General features: G+C 36.5%; 1 protein-coding gene across 1 annotated transcript in view; it reads right to left on the bottom strand.

Moving 5' to 3' along the window:
- The window catches only part of b4galt2 (UDP-Gal:betaGlcNAc beta 1,4- galactosyltransferase, polypeptide 2), a 96,406-nt gene extending 77,076 nt beyond the window's left edge, over positions 1-19,330 (bottom strand). Inside the window, exons 1-2 of the mRNA XM_059501649.1 lie at positions 18,894-19,330; positions 4,508-4,940 (exon numbers count right to left, since the gene is read on the bottom strand). Of these exons, the coding sequence (XP_059357632.1) occupies positions 4,508-4,844 (337 nt within the window). The 5' untranslated portion in view covers positions 4,845-4,940; positions 18,894-19,330. The remainder of the gene's footprint in view (positions 1-4,507; positions 4,941-18,893) is intronic.

Below are 19,330 nucleotides of genomic sequence, written 5' to 3'. Positions count from 1 at the left end.
ATGTCACAGTACAAAGATCGTTTAATGGCACGTCATTACATCCCCACGTGACGCCATCCGACGTCCCTTGCAGAATTTCACATATAAACATATAGTTTGTCTTCGTGATGATGCCATATATGGTTTCATTTTTAATTTTATGAACGCTTCAAGTGCAGTTAATTATTTGTACATGCATACAGACGACGGCTGTGTTGAAGCTCTTTTATTTGCCGTGATACCATGTTGTTGGCTATTTTTAATGATTTAATTGCTCGTGAGTGATTATAACGCGGAAAGCCTCCTGCCGTTTATGTGGTGGCTGCCGTGCTGACACAGCTCCCCTCCAGGAAGACAGCACCAGTGAGTCATCACCAGCCACAAACCACACCTGCCAGCTGGGATGCAATCTACCACAGATCTTGGGTTTTCCCCGCAGGCCTCTGCCGCAATAAGATCCGTGTTCTACAAGCACCTGGGACCAGCATAGAAAATCTTTCAGGAAACGTCTGCTTCTTACACGCCTCAATTACATTAGAGTCTCTCTAAACCAACATTAACAGGTCAGCTCTTGTAAACAGGATGATGGAAAGGGTGCACCAAATCCAATCAATGTTCATTTGCAAAATCTCTTTGGGCTAATAACGGCTTAATGCCACCTCAATCAAGACGATTTTTCAAAACGTTTACAGTTTTCTAATCGCCAAAGAGCAAGCGTTTATGTAGACGCACTTGTCTTGGCTTGACAGCAAACATCAAATTTGCATTACAGAGGCATACTGAAGACTAAGCAGCATTGCCAACGACAAACTAAAATGTGGCTTTCAACTCCAGAGGCTTGGATGGTCTCGTAAACAGCCTATTCCACACTTTAACAGCTGAAGCATCTGAAAACAATGGATTTCTTTGAAAACGGTGGTCGACACAGGGTCCTTTGTACTTCCAGCAGCTAGAGGACAGGAAAAGGGGCGCAAAAAAGCTGTGGAAACAGCAGAGCGTTTTCATTTGAACACTTCCTGTCAAAGTTTCAGTCAATGACAGATTCTACACTGCCTCACGGATGAGGCAAAATCTGATTTCATGAAGATCCCCCAAAGACATCGATCAAATTCTCCCAGCATTTTGAGCCCTGAGTATAAAAATAACAAGTTTTGAGATGGCCATCTTGGGTTTCTGTCATTACTCCAGATGGTAGGCATGAAAATGTATAAAAACGAAGGAAGAGAGACCCCTGAGCAGGCTAGACGAGTCATATGACACAGCTCAACTCCCTCCAGAGTTCTGCTTTAAACTCATTAGAAGGATATGGGTGGCAAAGGCCCACTGCTTGCAGGCATATCAAATAGCGCTGCTGCACATTCATTATGAAGGTTTGCCCTATTATGAGCTAGAAAATGCAGTGCAATGACACTGTAATTAATGAGAGTTTTTTCATGCAGATATGGTATATTACTCTGGAAGAGGTATTTCGCCTTACGCACAGGGCTCTGACTTCCTGTTGCATAATAATCATACTTAGGAAGACGTGCCATAAAGTAGTTCTGTACCTTTCTCCAAATATATATTTTTTAAGTGAACAAGGATAGATTGACACAGTAATAAGACAGTAAATTGGTACAGTCCTGTTAGTCATGCACACAGGTAATTTTCTCTGAACACGTCACGCACTGCGTAAGAGACTGGTAATAAAGCGGATCGGCGGATGAAATATAAGTGCGCTGAAGTACATGCTGATGTTAAATCCATTTTAACTCTCCAGTCAGTTCGGAAAACAGAGCGAGACAACGGCTTTTACAGTAATTGAAGTCTGCAGAGAATCCATTATGGCTCTGAGATGGGGAACATTGGCTGGGGTCCTGCCCACGTCTCTTATAACACACCAGTGAACTTCTGCTTCCTAGATTTCAACTGTTCAGACCACTAATTGAGAGGTTTGAGGTTTGAGTGCCTTCCATGTGTTACTGTGTCATATTATTCATATTATTATTTTTTCTTTGCACAACTGAATGTTCAATCACTGTAGTAATTAAGGGATTTTGTTCTTACTTATAAGAAGTTCCAACAAGGAAGCCTGATCTAGAACCCTGCCAAGAGGTTCTTGTCTAAAGCTCAGTTTCCACTGCAGGAATTTTCCCCAGGAACTAGGGACTTTGGGTCAGGACACTGTGTGTTTCCACTGCAGGAACCAGGATCTAAATAAAGTACCGAGTAAAAATTTGCCCCTCAGAAAGTCCCTGCTTGCAAGCAAAGTTCTTTTAGGCAAGTCGTGCCACTCGGCCGCCATCTTGACAACGCCTCCTGGCAGCTATTTCAGACAAACTAGACCAGGCTCCTATCTAAATGAATGGGCATAGAGTCAGAACTGCACTTTCACTGGTCACCGGCACATAAAAACTACATGTATAGAAACAGCAATGAAATATAATAAAAATCGCTGGAAAATGTTGATGACTCTGCCCCAAAATAAGGTTTAAAACGCCTTCTTCCCCACAGGTTATACTTTTACTACTCATGAATGTTTCCCGGCTTGACTGTTAAAAGCGGATGATTGGCTTTTCAGCGGGTGGGGTGTGACATGTTCATACAACCGCGATCTTTGCCGTTACGGGTTTTCCTTATATAGTTGTATTGAGGATTGAGGAAGTGGCATGTCTCTTATAAATTGTCTCTGTTGCAAGTTAGTACTTTTTCAAAGGTCCGGAACTTTCGGGGGTGGGACTTGGGCACTGAACATGCTGATTGGCTGAGTTCATACAGCATTTTATTTCAACCACCATATATTCACATCATTTTTTACAAATATTATGTTATTATGTCATGGAATGTAGTTTTAAAAGTATTTTAGATGAGAATGTATTTGTTTAAAACTCAAATCCGTGGTTTATTTATAAAGACAGACACAAATGAAGATATATGTTTCATAACGATCTAACATATAGCGTTAACAAAATCAAAATCAAATTAATGACAATATTTGAAGAAAACTGGCAGAATGGCATAGTGGCAAAACCAAAGCTATGGATCTATATTCAGATAAAAGAGCAGTTTAAGACTGAATTTTATGTTGGAGCAAATTTAACTAGAAATCAAAGATCTCTTATTGTTCAGCTGCGTACAGTGAAAGTGAAAGTCATTTTCTGTTGTGTTGTACTTTATATGATGAATTCAAAATATCTGTGTTTAATGAGATGTTTGCTCAAAATCCTGAATTGTTCTGGAGCACGGATGATGATAAGATGAAATGGTTGTTTCATTTCGATGTGTATAAGTTAGTTACCTTTGTCTTTAAAACCTGGAGGAAACAGCAGACTTATTTATTCAGATAAATGTGTATTCATTTCTGTAAATTGTGCCAACTGTTTGGCAACTGTTTTTTTTGTTAAGTAAATTGATGGTGTCTTATAAGCCCTTGAAAGGGCTGAGCATATGTGTATGCAAGACACAATAATAGTAAAAATTAATTAATTCATGCAGATGTTAATGTTTATGCAGCGCACCACAATGCGTAAAAACACAGTTTAAGTCATTATAATCAGTAATTATGTCCCTACTGGATGCAACAAATGCATCGTTTGTAATGGGTTTTATTGGTTTTGTCTTTTCATGCCGGGAGACAGCATCACAGTATGGTGAGGGGCGTAACATTTCCATCATATGCTTGAGGTATTCAGCCAATCACAGCACACTGGAAAGATGGCCAATCAGAGTAGACCTCGCTTTTCAGAACGATGAGCTTTGTAAAAATGGACACGTTTAAGAAAGGCGGGGCATAGAGGAGCAACAATAATGTACATTATGTGGAAAATAATGTTTTTTAACCTTAAACCACATAAACACATTGCATTACACCAAATACACAAAATAATGTTCTTTTTAGAATCGTCATATGACCCCTATAATATTGCATAAATAAGGCAGTGATTAATGTCATAAAATCATAAGTAAGTTTTGTTAAAAGTCAGAAGCTATAGCTTACATGAATAAAAATCACAAACATGACACTTGTAAATAAGGCTAAATAACTGTATACCCTGTATAAAGATTTATTCATTAGTGAATAATATATTTATTTTTTTATAATCTCTGCACTGGAGAGACTTGTTGTTTTCGAAACATAAGTAAATATGCAAAAATCAAATATTGCGCATCTCTATGTATTATTATTATTATTATTTATTTTATTTTTTTTTCAATCACACTCAGAGCTATAAGGCCTAAGGAATCTACAGCAGAGTTTCAATTGATAAGAAAATATTTTTTTCATTGTTATAAAGAGACTTTCTCATTATTCTTACTGATATTATTATTATGACACTATCAGATATTTATTAAGTTTTTATTATAATATTGTCATAATTTTTTCACTTTCACATATATGTGGGTGGTTCAATTATATCCTCATTTTGGTAGAAAACAAAATTTAGAGTTGTAGTGATTAGTGTGTAGTTTAATAGCCAAAATTTTGTCACAATTTTGATTCTATTTCGAGTCAATGTGCAGCCCACACCAACAGCCCACAACAACTTACCCAGGCCAGGAGGTGCTTCCGGACATGGTGGTAATGGCTTAGGGGTTGGCGGTGTGTGGTTGACCTCTGGCTTGGTGCTGGGCAGAAGATGGTCAGCTGTAGCCAGGTAGCTTGCAAAGGTAGTGTTGGGCCTTCCGCTGGAGAAATTATAATAGTAGTGGTGCGGTCCTCGTGAGCTGTTCGCTCCACGGCCATTGTTGAAACGGCTGAAGATGTCGAAGCGCTGGCTGTAGACATCGAAGTAGAGGATCATCATGATGAGGAAGTGCACCAGGCAGAGCAACAGCACAGCCTTGCAGATCCGCTCCAGGGTCCGGCCCAACATCAGCCGGCTCATGGTCAAAGCCACACGGCACGCTCCGCTACACACATCCGGTCAACGTCACCTCTCCGCACCGCTGAAACCTCCCGGACTGCAATTTACTAATATCACCTACGGGAAAAAAGGAGGGGAGTTATATTAGACTCCTGTGCATTTTTTATTTCACTGGTGAGATCAAATTTCAGATGCTCATCAGGCCTAAAGACAAAGCATTAAGCTAAAGCATTGTGTATTGTTAGGTGTAAATGCTCTCTATTGCAGCAGACAATTAATTAATGTTTAATCAAACACTAATTATGTTAATACAATGTCAGAGCAGCTTCCCTACAACTGTGCTAAAACTGCAGTAAGTAGATGTGATAATAATTTGTGCGCTTGAATGTAACATAGCCTAATTCATTTATAGCATTTACATAACTTAGAAATCCTGGATGTGCTTAGCACCCAGATTCTATAATGCAGAGGCAATGCAACATGCTACACTACTGTTCAAAAGTTTTTTTTTTTCTTTATTAATTATATTTTTTTATTAATATAAAAAATAGATTTGTATTTATTTATTGTTTATTTTGCAAGGATGCATTATGTTTATCAAAAGTAAAAAAAAAAAAGCAATTTTCAACACAAAATGAGCAAAATTATATCAAAACAAATATATATAAAATAAATGTAAACCTTAATACCTGTAAAACAGTGATACATTATATTTTAAAAATAGACAACATTTCTCTAACGCTAAACTTTCGAACTTTTGAACACAAATGTCTTTGGTCAAACACTGATATTAACAGTAATATTAATATTAAGTTCATGGTTTAACCAAAGCTAATTTTGTCTATTTTTGTCAATAAACATTTTGGAAAACAGATTGATTTTGCTATTTTAGTGATATGTTTCTATATAGTTAGCTGCATTTCATTATTCGCATTAATTTCTTTTTCTTGCTGTTCACAGCTGGAAGAGACCCACCAGCTGTGAAACACTGATTTTAATCATTAATCACTTATCAAACGAACAATAGCATTCGTGAGTACATTATTTAAGTTGGACTGACACTAGGGTTATGCCACACTTTAATTATAGAATAAGACTTTGCTTTGTACGGCAATTATTATTCATACGCATTTAAAAAGAGAATACAATTAACTGAAGATGATCTTTACCATAAAATGTCTTTTTCACATCATTGTTCTGCATAATATTGATAAAGAAAGTCTGAAGTGTCTTTCAAAGCCCCATTAACCATGTGAAGAAAAAATTAATGTAAGAAAAACCTATTAAAGACGATGTAATTTACACAGCAACAATATAACTCCGGCTTTCTCCAGGTTTAATTGGGATAAACTAGAAAACACTTAATAGCTATCCAAGTCTTGCTGTGCCCAATTAAAATGTTGACAGGATTTTCCAATCAACCCGAAGTGTAAGAGGCCAAAGGCAAGGAAGTTTACGAATCAACAGACTACAGCCTGAAGTCAGAGACCTGCGGCTAATTTCTCCATCTCACTCTCTCCTGGCGTGATCACTGGATGAAACTGGATGGGAAAGCCTCTTGATTTCACACATGGCCAGCTGTTCAAAGCTCCCTCACGGCAGTTCGGCAGCTTGTAAGCGCTAACTCACAGGCTGACCATGTGGAGGAGGAAGTACTGTATAGGATATTGGAATATCACAACACCTGCAGAGACTGGGCCTGTAACTACACCTTGCCTGCACTCTCTCCCACTGCAACGTGTGCCTCCACTGCAATACCCATCATCAGCGCCAGGGAGAAAAAAAAACACTGTCTGACACAGTTCACACGGCTCAGCCTGGTTTGAGCTCCTTTAGGAAATCGCTCAACACTCACCAACCCCCATAATGAATCACACCGGCAGTCACAGACACAGGAACAAGCCTAAAATAGTGCTACTGAGAGGTGGGAGAAGAGGTAAGATACAAAATAAGTATAAAAGATGACCGGGGTGTGGGTGTGTGTGTGGGGGGGGGGGGGGGGCGGTCTGTCACAAAAAGGGAAATGAGGTGCAAGGAGTCAACAGACAAAAGGAAGACAACAACAGCAAAGAGAGAGACTCTAAAGAAGCATCTGAATTCCTTTATTTCATCGAAAAACATGAAGAACCTTCTTCTGGACTGCTAATGTTTTGTAGATTTAAAAAAAAGTGACGTGACCCATACTCTAAATTAGTGCTCTGCATTTATCCCATCCAAAGTGCACACACACAGCAGTGAACACACTCACTGTGAACACACACACGGAGCAGTGGGCAGCCATTTTTTGCTGTGGCGCCCGGGGAGCATTCACTCCCCCCACCTACAATCCATGCCGGTCGAGCCTCGAACCCACAACATTTGGGTTACTAGTCCGACTCTCTATCCATTAGGCCATGACTTCCCCAGATTGTCAGCGAGTATATGAGGCTTAAACTTAGGACTGCACGATTATGACAAAAATCATGACTGTCGATTATTCTCTTGAAATTGTAAGTTCAATTATTAATTACGATTATCACAATTTACATTAAATGATGTTTATACCATTGTTTGATGCAACTGCATGCCATATTTTTTTTTATATCAAAATAAACATGCTGAAAACACTCTAACTGTTAAAATCGTCCAAGTGACATCAGTGGCTACGAGAATACTTTTTGTGCAGAAAGAAAACAAAATTAAAGATTTTATTCAACTATTTTTTCTCTTCTCTGTCAGCTGCGGTGGTGTCCATTGGTGTCTATGCTGCATCAGAAAGGTCTCAGATTTCATCAAAAATATATTCATTTGTCTTCTGAAGATGAACGAAGGTTTTACAGGTTTGGAACGACAGGTGGGTGAGAAAGGGTTTGTTTAGCTACATATATCTATAGATTCCAACATCTAGCATCATTAATTATTTACTGTTACACATACTGTATATTCCCTTTCACAAGTCTACAACATTTCACCTTTTCTTGCAGGTGAGTATTACAAATACATTCCTAGACACCGTTCAAAAGTTTAGGGTAGGCAAGGTTTTTGTAATGTTTTTGTCTCTTGTGCTTACCAAGGCTGTAATTATTTGATCAAAAAATATAGTAAAAACAGTAATATTGTGAAATATTATTACAATTTAAAAGAACTGTTTGCTGCTTTGATATATATGGAACAGAAAGCAACAGTGGTTGCACACTCGCATCAGTACATCATTCAGTTATTGTTCGCCTGAAATCAGTCTCTCAACCTCACTCATGGTTCCCTCTAATTATCACATTTCCTGTGATCATTCAGGTTGACTGCCATGGAAAACCAATGGAGGCTGCAAATCCTGCAGTGTGTATCTTTTTCTGGAACTGGAGCTGTGGGTGGATGTTTCAGCCCTTAATATAGGACATCAATATAACACTAACCCAATAAGACTGAGGTCACTCTAAGTTGCTACTCCACTGAAATATGGTCTTCTCTCAAAATCGCATTTGTAAACTCCTTGTCTTTGCTTTTGCTGTCATCAGTTTCTTCTTAAACTTTACTCTCTTCTATGAACTAGAAGTTTGTCTCAAAGAATATATTTTATGGCGAAGTCCCAATACAAAGGCTTCTAAAATATTCATCACAGCTCCAAAGGCCTTGTAGAAGAAGAAGACCCCTGTGGCAAAATTTTGAGCAAAAAGACTTCCTCCAAAGTTCTTACCACACATCATTTCCTTAGTGTCACTTCTTAGCCATCAGACAGTACAAAGCTTTTTATCAAAGGACTTTATAACTAAATTTAAAAAGGCCTTTTGGAAAAAGGCAATATAGAATAACAATAAAATTAATTAATAAGACGATATCAAACCAGCTACTCTTTTCAAATGCTATCTAATCAATTCTTCAGTAAATGGAACACTTCCAGATACCTTAAAATAATTTCCACAGGACTGTGCTCATTAATTTAGTATATCCACTTAACTGTAATATTATTCATGCTCTCAAAGAGGGACTTACTATGCATGCACTGGTTCTCAAAGCCAATGTTAATGAGGTTATATTTTTGAACACTCCAGAAGTTAGCAATTTGGTCTCAATAAAGTCAGGATCAATAATAAGCCAAGCCCCTGAATCACATACTTTCCCACATTACACAAACTTAATAAACTAAAAGACTGATACTATAGCACAAACTCAAGCTGCTCAGACTGACCCATAACAGAATTAGCCAGAAATAGAGGCTAATGAATATTTTACATCCCACCTATGTCATAAACTAATGGGGGGAAAAAAGCAAGGTTTTACATCGACACAAAGGAATCCATCAAATAAACTGGCAACAACTTCTATATGCTTAATTTTTTATAACCAACAAACCGAACAGGGGCACTTTCTTGGTTTGCATTATTCATGCTGGCCTTCAACATAACATTCACTAAATAATCAAATGTAAACTAAACAGTAAAAAGAAGTGATTTAAGTTTTTGCAGTACATGGGTATAAAACATTTATTTTAAATTGAACTTACAGTGTTATTTAGCAAGTTTGCTGAGCTATATTATAACGATCTATGCTTAAGTGACAGTCAAAATATTTCACGGAGCATATTTTTATTATTTTTACTACATTATGATATAATGGCAAATATACAAGACCTTTCAGTTTGTGATCAGTAAGATAAATATATATATATATATTAATAAAGCAGTATATTAGAATGACTTCTGAACGATCATATGACACTGACTGGAGTAGTGTATGCTGAAATTTCAGAATTTCATATATATTTAAATGTATTAAAATAGAAAACCAACCCCAAACGTTTGAGTGTGTCATTTTGCACCATAGTCTAGTTTTCATAAACAGTTTTATGGGAGCAGAAGGACAGCTTGAAGGCCACCAATTAAACACTGAATAATCATTCAAGGCTGTTATTCATGATTTGAAGGAAAATAATTTGTGGCAATTGTACCGTGTCCTTCCTGAAGACAAAGCGACAAAGCAACAGCTAGAATGGGAAAAGAAACAGGTGAAGCACAGCACGAGTGACTCAATAAAGAAACATCTGGTGGAGTGGGAGGGTTTTCTTGTGCTTCAAAAAGCACATCTGCATCAGGAAATGACAGATCCAGCCATCTCCCACAGCATAAAGCACTTTCCAACAATGTATTAATCACTCTCTCATGCTCTCTTTCGCACACAGTTTTAACTTCCATGCGTGATTGTGACATTAAAATGGACAATCTGCAGAGTCCTGGAAGATTTAGGTGGGCAGCCTCTCCAGTTTCTCCATAATTCAAAATGACATTAATGGCTGCGGTACACAAAAGACTCATCAGTCATCTGTTTACAAACTGCCTAGCTAGATGGAGGCATAAATGTGCGATTTAATGGCTCGGGAACCAGAGATTCTGGTTCTGGTCAGACGACAGATTGTATTGAGAGCTGTATTTGATTAACACTAATGTGCCATAATGCATTTGGGTGATTCTTCAATTGGGAACTCTTTGAAAGGTCACATTTCTTGGAATAAAAACATGATATTGTGTTCTTGACGGTAATGACATTTTTGGAGAAATAAGCCTTGAACAAGTTAGCTAGCAGTCAGTTCAGTTTTGAATCTATAAAAACTGAACGAATTCTAAAATAGTAACAGATATCAAATTAAATGAAAGAAAAAGTACAGTTACTTTTCTGATCCTCATGTGCTCCCCTGTTGCTTCTAATTTTCATCATAACCAAACATATTTTTTTTGAAAAATGTAATTGGTCTCCGAAATGCTGGAGGTGATGCCAATTCAATTTTAATTCTTAGAGAAAGTGCTAGTTTCCTAATTTTAATAACCTTTTATAAACAAACTATGAAAGGAAAGCTAAAACATTAGACTCCAAGATTGCTTTTAGACATTTTTAATACAAAAAAATAAAAATAAATAAACAAAATTATTAAAGAGACAAAAACAAATTAAAACTGAACTGAATATTTTTCAACCATTTCCTTTTTAAACTCAACGTAAGAGACTAACCTATTTACAATCAAAAACTTTCAAACAATGTTTTTTTTTTAGTGTTTATAACAATGCAAAAATATAAAATAAAATAATAATAAACTGGGCCCAACCCAACAAGCTGTGCCTTTATTTACTGGAAGCATTTTCCATCTTGGTCTCTAACCAAGATTAAAAAGCCCTATAGCCACCCTCCTGCTCTCATTCAAAATACAGTAGATGAAAACACAATTCACCTCGGAGCTCTTTTCATCCTCATGATGGAAAAACTCCCGTTCTCTTATCAGGCTCATTTTCAAACAACATGCTAAGACTTGACATGAGGGGATTCAACCCATTCAGCTCCTCCTAAGAGAAATTAATTAGGCCTAGAGATGCCAATCAGGCCCTGACTTTGATGTTTAAAAGCAAGAGCATGTTTAATAGGGTGGCAGCACCAAGTGAGACACTCAACAGACAGGAAACTTCATCATACATGTGTGAGGGACTGCGACTGTCAGCTGCACTATGATCAGTGTAAATCATCAGCTCCGTATCAAGGGCAAAATGACTGAAAAGGGATTTCTCCAATGCTTTACTTCTGGAAAACTACCCAAATTATAAATCCAAAGAAATAGGTAATGGGTAGGGTTATCTGAGCATATTTTATCTGAAAATAGGGAACTACAATCATTGCACATTTTGGCTTTTACAATCATTTTGAAATGATCTTCCATTAGGAGAACTGCCACCACACAACATTATATTTATTGGGGATGTCGAGACGAGAACTCGGGGTTAAATTTAACTTGAGTGCCATTATTTGCAAATTGATTTAGACTTGAGTAGATGACTCAGTCAAGACGGATCATTTCTTCACAGACTGAAATTTGAGCTCAAAACCCAGTGACTTAATAACAGAAAACATTTATGGACTGTCACTAAAAAAACAGCTAATTTCATACAATAACTACTATGTGCAAAGTTCACGAGTAAATTCCCTACAAGCAAAATTAAACCAATTTGATAGAAAGTTGAGTATACTGAAAACAGTATTTACTGGCACCCCGTCAAACATCTATTGTCAATTAGCTATAAATTCTACAAATGAATTGACATGGACACCATAAATGTGTGAATATTCAAACAATATATATTTGTAAGGAATGGCAATCACTCATTTCCTCTTAACACTAGCATACACACTTTTTTTTTGAGTCTGAAATTTACTCTGAGCCCAGCAACAAGCCAAGCAATATCTCACACCAAAGAGTGTGAAACTTATCATACTTGAAGGCATGTATGAACTAGTGAAGTGTGAATATAACTAATTACATTATAGTTGCTTTGCTCCAAATCCTATAGCTGCAAGATATTGGCAGATAATTTTATAAAGATATATATAATTTACCATTTGTATGTTCAACACATTTTTATGCATATTTGAGAATAATATAGAAACCTGTTTTTTTTTTAACCAAAAACATTTTTTCAGACCACAAAAAAGTATTCCACCTGAATTTTAAAAGGTTAGTTCACCCAAAAATAAAAAAATATGTCATTAATTTCTCACCTTCATATTGTTCCAAACCCACAGGACCAATTGTAGAGCTAAGACTAGACCCAAGACTTAAGACTTTTGTAACAATGTCCTTACTATCTTTCTGAGCCTTGAATGTGTGGTAGTTGCGTTGCTGTCTATAGACGCTCAGATATCTTTAGGATTTTTTATCTGAAACTGATATTCCCCTAAGGGTTCACACATTTCTATTGAGATTTTCGAAATAAACATCAAAACATGTTTCTACCCTCTCTGTGTTGAAACTGGTACATTAAAAGCATTGTTGCTCTATGAAAGGGGACATGCTTTAAGAATGGTAGTTGATTTCAATTAGGCTACAGACTGTTCCAACAGCAAGCAACATAATACGGTGTGACATTACACCAGGAGTATAATATGATACACTATTTGGCATTTCACACTATAAACAAATAAAATTTGTCACACTATGGTCTTATTCTTAATTATAGACTGTATTATATACTGCAATTTTTTATTATGTTTATTTATTTATTTATTTATATTTATTCATTTTTATTTTTATTTTTTTTGTGGAAGGCCAAACAAAAAAGGGGGATGGCATCCACTCACTCACTTCCCAGCACTGCCACATGGATGTGAGGATAGATAGAGGGGTCAGTGGCATGACATGTCATACCCTTGCAGGACTAAAGAGTTGATAAACACTCATGGCAGAAGTGAAGAGAGTCGAGCTGAGAGTCACTGGCCTCTGGCTATCATTTCATTATTCTGAATCCCAGCCTCCGTGTGGACATGACACCACTCACCTCACACTGGCACACATCCCTAAACCTCTACAAACAACATACACTACATGCCACTTCATAAAACACATACACTTCTATTAATGTAAAGAGCATTTCAACCTGTTCATATCTGGAGAGGTGTTAAAAACAGAGGAGGTTGACTTTTTACGACTTTAAATTTGACTCTTAATAAAATCTTAATGAATCAGACTGAGATATTGATATTCGTTACAGAAATATATGGATCTGGGACATAAAGACCTTCGTTAATCAAGGTTATTGGCATGTTGCCAGTTTGCCACTAATATGAGTTGTGTATATTACTCTGTATTGACAAGTAAAATTGTCTAATAGTCTTAAGTGTTCTGCAATTTACGATTATGTTATTATTTGTTTAATTTAAAAATGATCGCTTCTATCTAAAGTATAACATTGGGTGTTACACAGATATATTCATTTGAGCATCTGATCAAGTCAACACCTCTCAACCAATGGTGTGAGTTTGGGGGCGGGTTTCTGTTTCACTGACCAATGGCAGACAGGCAGAGTGCTTAGGAAAAATATCTACACTCTCCCAACAAAACACTGCCTGCTTTACATTTCTAGTCTTTTTTATATTAACTGCACTAGAGGCTAGAGGAAAAAATACACAACAGAACAAAGCATCGTTCACAGGTACTACTAAAACGCAAAAACTAAAATCACTGAGGAACCCTTAATCAATTTTCTTTAAAAAGAAAGATAATACAGGCATAAGTTATTTTGCATAAGCTTCAAACAGCTTTGGCAATACTCTAGTTAAAGCTGTCAAGCTTCGTTATTGGGTTACAAAGTCAGACTCAGCAAAACATCCCAGAAGAAAACCCCACCCACTAATCGCTAAAGATTCAAATGAGCTTAATTAGATGCTTCATATTGAGTGGGAGGCAGCTAAGAGCCCACATCTTGAAAATATCCACCTAAAATTCCTTAACCTAAGACGATTTTTCCACATTAAAAGTGTGCTTTTCTGCCTGCAGGCTTCCATCCTTCTCTGGCTGGAAATCTGTGGCCAGCACCTGTTCAGTGGGATGCAAACGTGACATCCATTTCAGATTATACTGAATGGTACTCTGCTTGAAGACCCACTCAGCTACGCTTTCAATCTCACGAGTGTAGCCTACACTTTTCAAAACACATTCAACTCACTCCTGTGATGTAAACATCACTTACAAGATCATGTGTTGTGTTGTGTTACCTGTCTACAATAGCTTGACTATGCGAGAATATGAGAGGTCTGAAAAATGGATATAATATGATACTAATATGTCATTAATACTGCAGTTAAAACCATGTAATATTTCATCATTGCAGCTTAACAAAATTAAATAAATATTCCATGTTCAAAACGAGTTAATTGCTACAAAAAAAAAAATCTGTGCCTCTTTTTTCTTGAAAACAACAACAAAACAAGTAAAATATTGGGTTACAGCAAGGAACTTGTAATGGAGGTAATTGGAGCCAATCCGTAAACATACAAATATTCACTTTATAGATGAAATAATACACAGGAATTAATCTAAGCGCTTCACATCATTTTTGTTTGCATTATTTATATACTAATGTAATATTTATCAGTATTATATTTGATTCATATTTATATTGAATCAATTCAAATTCATATTTCATATTAGTGTTCATTAAAATTTTAGTTTGAGTTTCAGTATTTATGTTGTTTTTTCAATGTTTTATTAGTATTTTAATATTTCTATTTAGCTTTAATGTATTTTCTATTTTAGTTGTATTTCAACTTTTAATTTCAAATGTCCATTTTAACTAAGTTTTTCCATCTAATATATATATATATATATATATATATATATATATATATATATATATATACATATATATATATATATATATATATATATACACTAGGGCTGAAATGATTCCTTGAGTAACTCGAGCGACTAGATTACAAAAAATGATCGAGGCAAATTCCTCTGCCTCGAAGCCTCTTTTAATTTATTTTAAATCTCACGTCAGGTTCTTTCACAATGATTTTTTCAATGTGACACAACGTGTTTACGTCACCCACAAAGCGGAAGGAGACACAAGCGCTGCGTCCGAAATGGCATACTGCAAGTAGTCAGCAGTGTTTTGATTTGAGGGCGCGGGCAAACGTAAAGAGTTGTCGTGGCATGTGTCCATTGCAAGATAAAGCAGGCATACCAAAACTAGGGCCCTGTGATTTCCGCGATGTAGAAAACACTGAGGGAATTGCAGTCATAAAAATGGAATTTACAGTTTAAAGCGGAATGGCACGGAATTTGCCAAATTTGGAATGAATTAATCAAAAATAGGTCATTGCACTTACATCAAATCACGATATGGGCTAATATCTGTAAATATTAAGCCAGGACAGTCTGTGTTAATGAATGGAGCAGAAGCGCGTCTTCCTTTATCACACACACTGAAGCACGCGTGACGCTCGCGGTGATTTCAGCATCTGCTGTCTCACTAAATAAGGACGTGAACACATGAACAACATCTCCAGAACTGCTCTGACAGTCACTTCATGAGCATTTGACCGTTTGATTTGAGTAAAACTAGTGTCACATCACATACACAGAACTGTAAAGGTACGTCAACCCGTCAAAATAAAAGTCCTGTTTAGTTTAAATCAAGTATTTGCCAGAGATGTATTACTATTGTTCAGCAGAATGTACACAGCCTACTACTAAAAAAAGATTTTTAAGGTTTAATCACACAACATTTCTTCCATGTTTTATTTTTAATAGTAAATCCCCTTTGTTTACCCAAAAAGTTAAGTTTGCTTAATTTTCAATAATTAAAAGATAAATTAAATTAATGTTTTATGTGTTTAATGTTTAATGTGCATCTCAGAAAATGCTTTATTTAAAACCCCAACTGAATGGCACTTAAATGCACTTAATTCATCTGTCAACTTTATTGTCATTGTTCACAGTACAAGTACAGACAGAGAAACAATGGGTAATAATTTAATGTTTATTTTTGATGTATGCATTGCATTCTATGCCTTTAAAAAATAAAAATAAAAATTTTCTAAAAAAGGAAACTTAGTTGTTAATTTTAAGAGACACAGGAGTCTTAATTTCTCTTGCATAATTAATATTGCACTTTAAGCAAAAACACATTACACAAAAACACATTTTATCCGATTACTCGATTAATCAATGGAATTTTTGATAGAATACTCGATTACTAAAATATTCGATAGCTACAGCCCTAATATACACACATATATGGAAATCATTTTACTAGTTTTAGTTTAACAGTAACAATGCAGTGTCAAATTTCTGCTTTCAAATCCTCCAAAAAACGTAACCTTAAGAAAATGTGAGATGAGTCTTATACTCATTATTTTTTTGTAGTCGCAGTCGACTGAGCTCAACTTGTGGAATATTCTAACTCAAGCTTCACATAGTTTCAGCTACCTTACATCAACACTAAACAGTTACATAATTGAGTCCTGTCAGGGTTTGAAATCTAATTCAGAATATCACAAGGGTAAGTGTAAATCCGAAGGGCTAATTATGAGACAGCATTGTCTCTATACACAGTCTATATCACAGCACACAAACAAGCAGAAGGAAGTCTTGGGTGGCTGCGCTCCAGCTTTGTTAGTTTGTAAGCTCCACAGACCGTGGCCCCAGCTTTTGCCTGCCTCAAGTCCAGCTGCTCACTCTACTCCGAGCCAAGAGACAAATTAAACTGCCACAGCTGAAGCCTTCGTTTGGATGGACCTCTAGGTTGGCATCTGGATAGACTTAGACATGATTATCCCCATTCACCTAAATACTCTTGCAACTCCCCCCTAAGAAATAAACTACAAACACATTCTGTACTTCCACACGCAACTATACTTGGTCTGATATAATTAAGAATTGGTTATTTTCATGCTCATGAGTGCAGAAAAATGTACTTTCAACTTTGAGGAAGAGACAAAAATCAAACAAAGCAGGTGTTTAAAACAAAGCAGTCCAACTCATGCCACCTTTGTTTCACGGAGTCTTACTGTTCCCATGACAACAAATCCCAACGCCCAATGATTTCTCAGCTGTATGACCAGTGATCCAGTGTCTAAATTTGCACTGTTCAATAAAACAATATACATTTGCCCCTAATTTCCAATCAAAACCATTCCCATCAAGCAAGAAAAGGAATCGCTGCAAACTCAAAAGGTCATTTATTTCTGGTGGATGGAGGTAGATTAGCCAAACAGAGCAGCTCCTGTTTAAAACAAACTGTAAAATGGACCAACGGACAATCCGCCCTTGGGCTCTCGAGTATTGCGCTGTAGAAAGAGAGCTTAAAAAGCAGATTGTGTGGGTGAAAGAGAGGAACAGATACAGATGCTGAGAGAAAGTCATTTAGAGGATCATGGAGCACATATAAGACAGCAAAAGTGACTGACTGCAAATGAGTCGAGCTGAAACAACAAACTCCCACCTTAACTTTCCATCCTGTCAGTGATATGCGTATATTTATGTTCACCATCAAAACACTGTTACAGTAGTGTAAAACAACTGGAATAGCCTTTAAACCGAATCAGAATAATTGGAAATAATTCTAGTCTACTTAAACCTATTAAAACAGAATCTAAAGAGTCAATATGTACTGACAAGTGTGTGTTATTGTTAGGGACTGGGACTGTTAAGCAGAAACAGACCCAATAAAGGATTCTGAAAGGTTAAAGAAAGAAAATGGTTTGTTTTACAAGAGAAACAAACAATCCTAAAAGCCCTTAAAACATCAAAAAAGAAAAAAAGTGCCTCAGTGCCATATACTGTATGAGCTTACAATAAACAAATCTGATATTTATTTAAAAATGCAGTGTTACAATAAGTGCAATTAACAAGAAATACTGCAATCACCAATTAAATAAATAGGGAGAACAGCTGCATGTTAATTGGACCCCATAAACAACAGTTGCCATGAGACTAATGTGCCATGATGTGCTCTCCTCAATAATTTACTATCCAAAAGGTTATAGGAAATATAATGTGCCAAACTTTTGTAAATATTCAACAAATTTCTAGTTCTTCCAGCCTTGATTCCTAAACCACCTCTAGAAAGCTTACCACACAATATTCAGTAACACTTTCCATTAAGTCTGCAAATATAATGGATTCAAAAATGTTCATAAAAATAGTAACCAAAGATAAGATTTTAAAATGTTTCTATCCGTGCTTAAGAAAGAATATAGCCATGCAATATGGCTTTAAGCATGTCTTAAGTCACTCTTTCAATGTATAAATAGGTATTATAATGTTGTTTGTTATTAATAAGAATATGTGATTAAAAATTGCATTTCATGAATGCTTTCAAAATACATTTGCAATGCATTATTTATACAGATAAAAAGTGTTAATCTGAATTCTTCTCCATGCTCATAGATCTTCGGCCACAAAATCACACATGTCCTGTCATCTTCCTATCTGGAGACACTGGGCAAGATGCTGTCCATGGATGCTGTGGGTACCATTACACAGCAGCAGCATCCCTGTACTCGACTCTGCTGAGAGGAGCTGAAATCTGTTCATGTCGATGAAATAAAGCCTATTTTGTGGTATTGCGATCTGGCCAAGAGTTGTGACTGTATAGGAAGCATCTCTAGTACGTGGAATATCTCTCCGCCTTGATCAAGATGGCAGGCAATAAAGATAGCATGTGATATAACAGAAAAACAACAAAGAGCATCGCTCAAATGAAGTCATGCAAAGATGAGTTGTTTTTTTTTTTTTTAGCAAACCATGAACACAAACATGCAATTTCTTACCTTGATCCTTTGAAAGCTAGGGAGCTCCTCTATAAAGGATTCATCTTTGTTGTATTCACTTCAGCTGACTGTCTATTTCAGAAGAACTGTTAATGTGTCATCTGTGTTAAATACAGTTAGTTGTATCATAATATGCCTATAGAACGAGGGAGTTACTTGAAGGATAGCGTTATTTCTTTCTGCAGACAACGCCGATTAATTCGTTTTTCGCAAAGAAATGCACACTGATGAAAGGATTATGCCATATAGCAGGAATATTATATATATCCATGTTGTTGAGAGCCCTTGACAGCAGCGTACACTCCAGTGATGATACTAAATATTTTGCCGTGTATTTTCATCTGTCCGTTCTGTGTTTTTTGGCGAGGAGAGATGATGGGTGTGCGAATAAAGGCATAGGGAGGCAGGTTTTCTTTAGTACGGAGACTCGGAGGGCT

Source organism: Carassius carassius, chromosome 20 (genome assembly GCF_963082965.1).
Source record: "Carassius carassius chromosome 20, fCarCar2.1, whole genome shotgun sequence".
In the NCBI taxonomy this organism is placed as follows: Eukaryota; Metazoa; Chordata; class Actinopteri; order Cypriniformes; family Cyprinidae; genus Carassius; species Carassius carassius.
The sequence above is the reverse complement of the archived record's forward strand: the minus strand, read 5'-3'. Positions and strand labels throughout refer to the sequence as shown.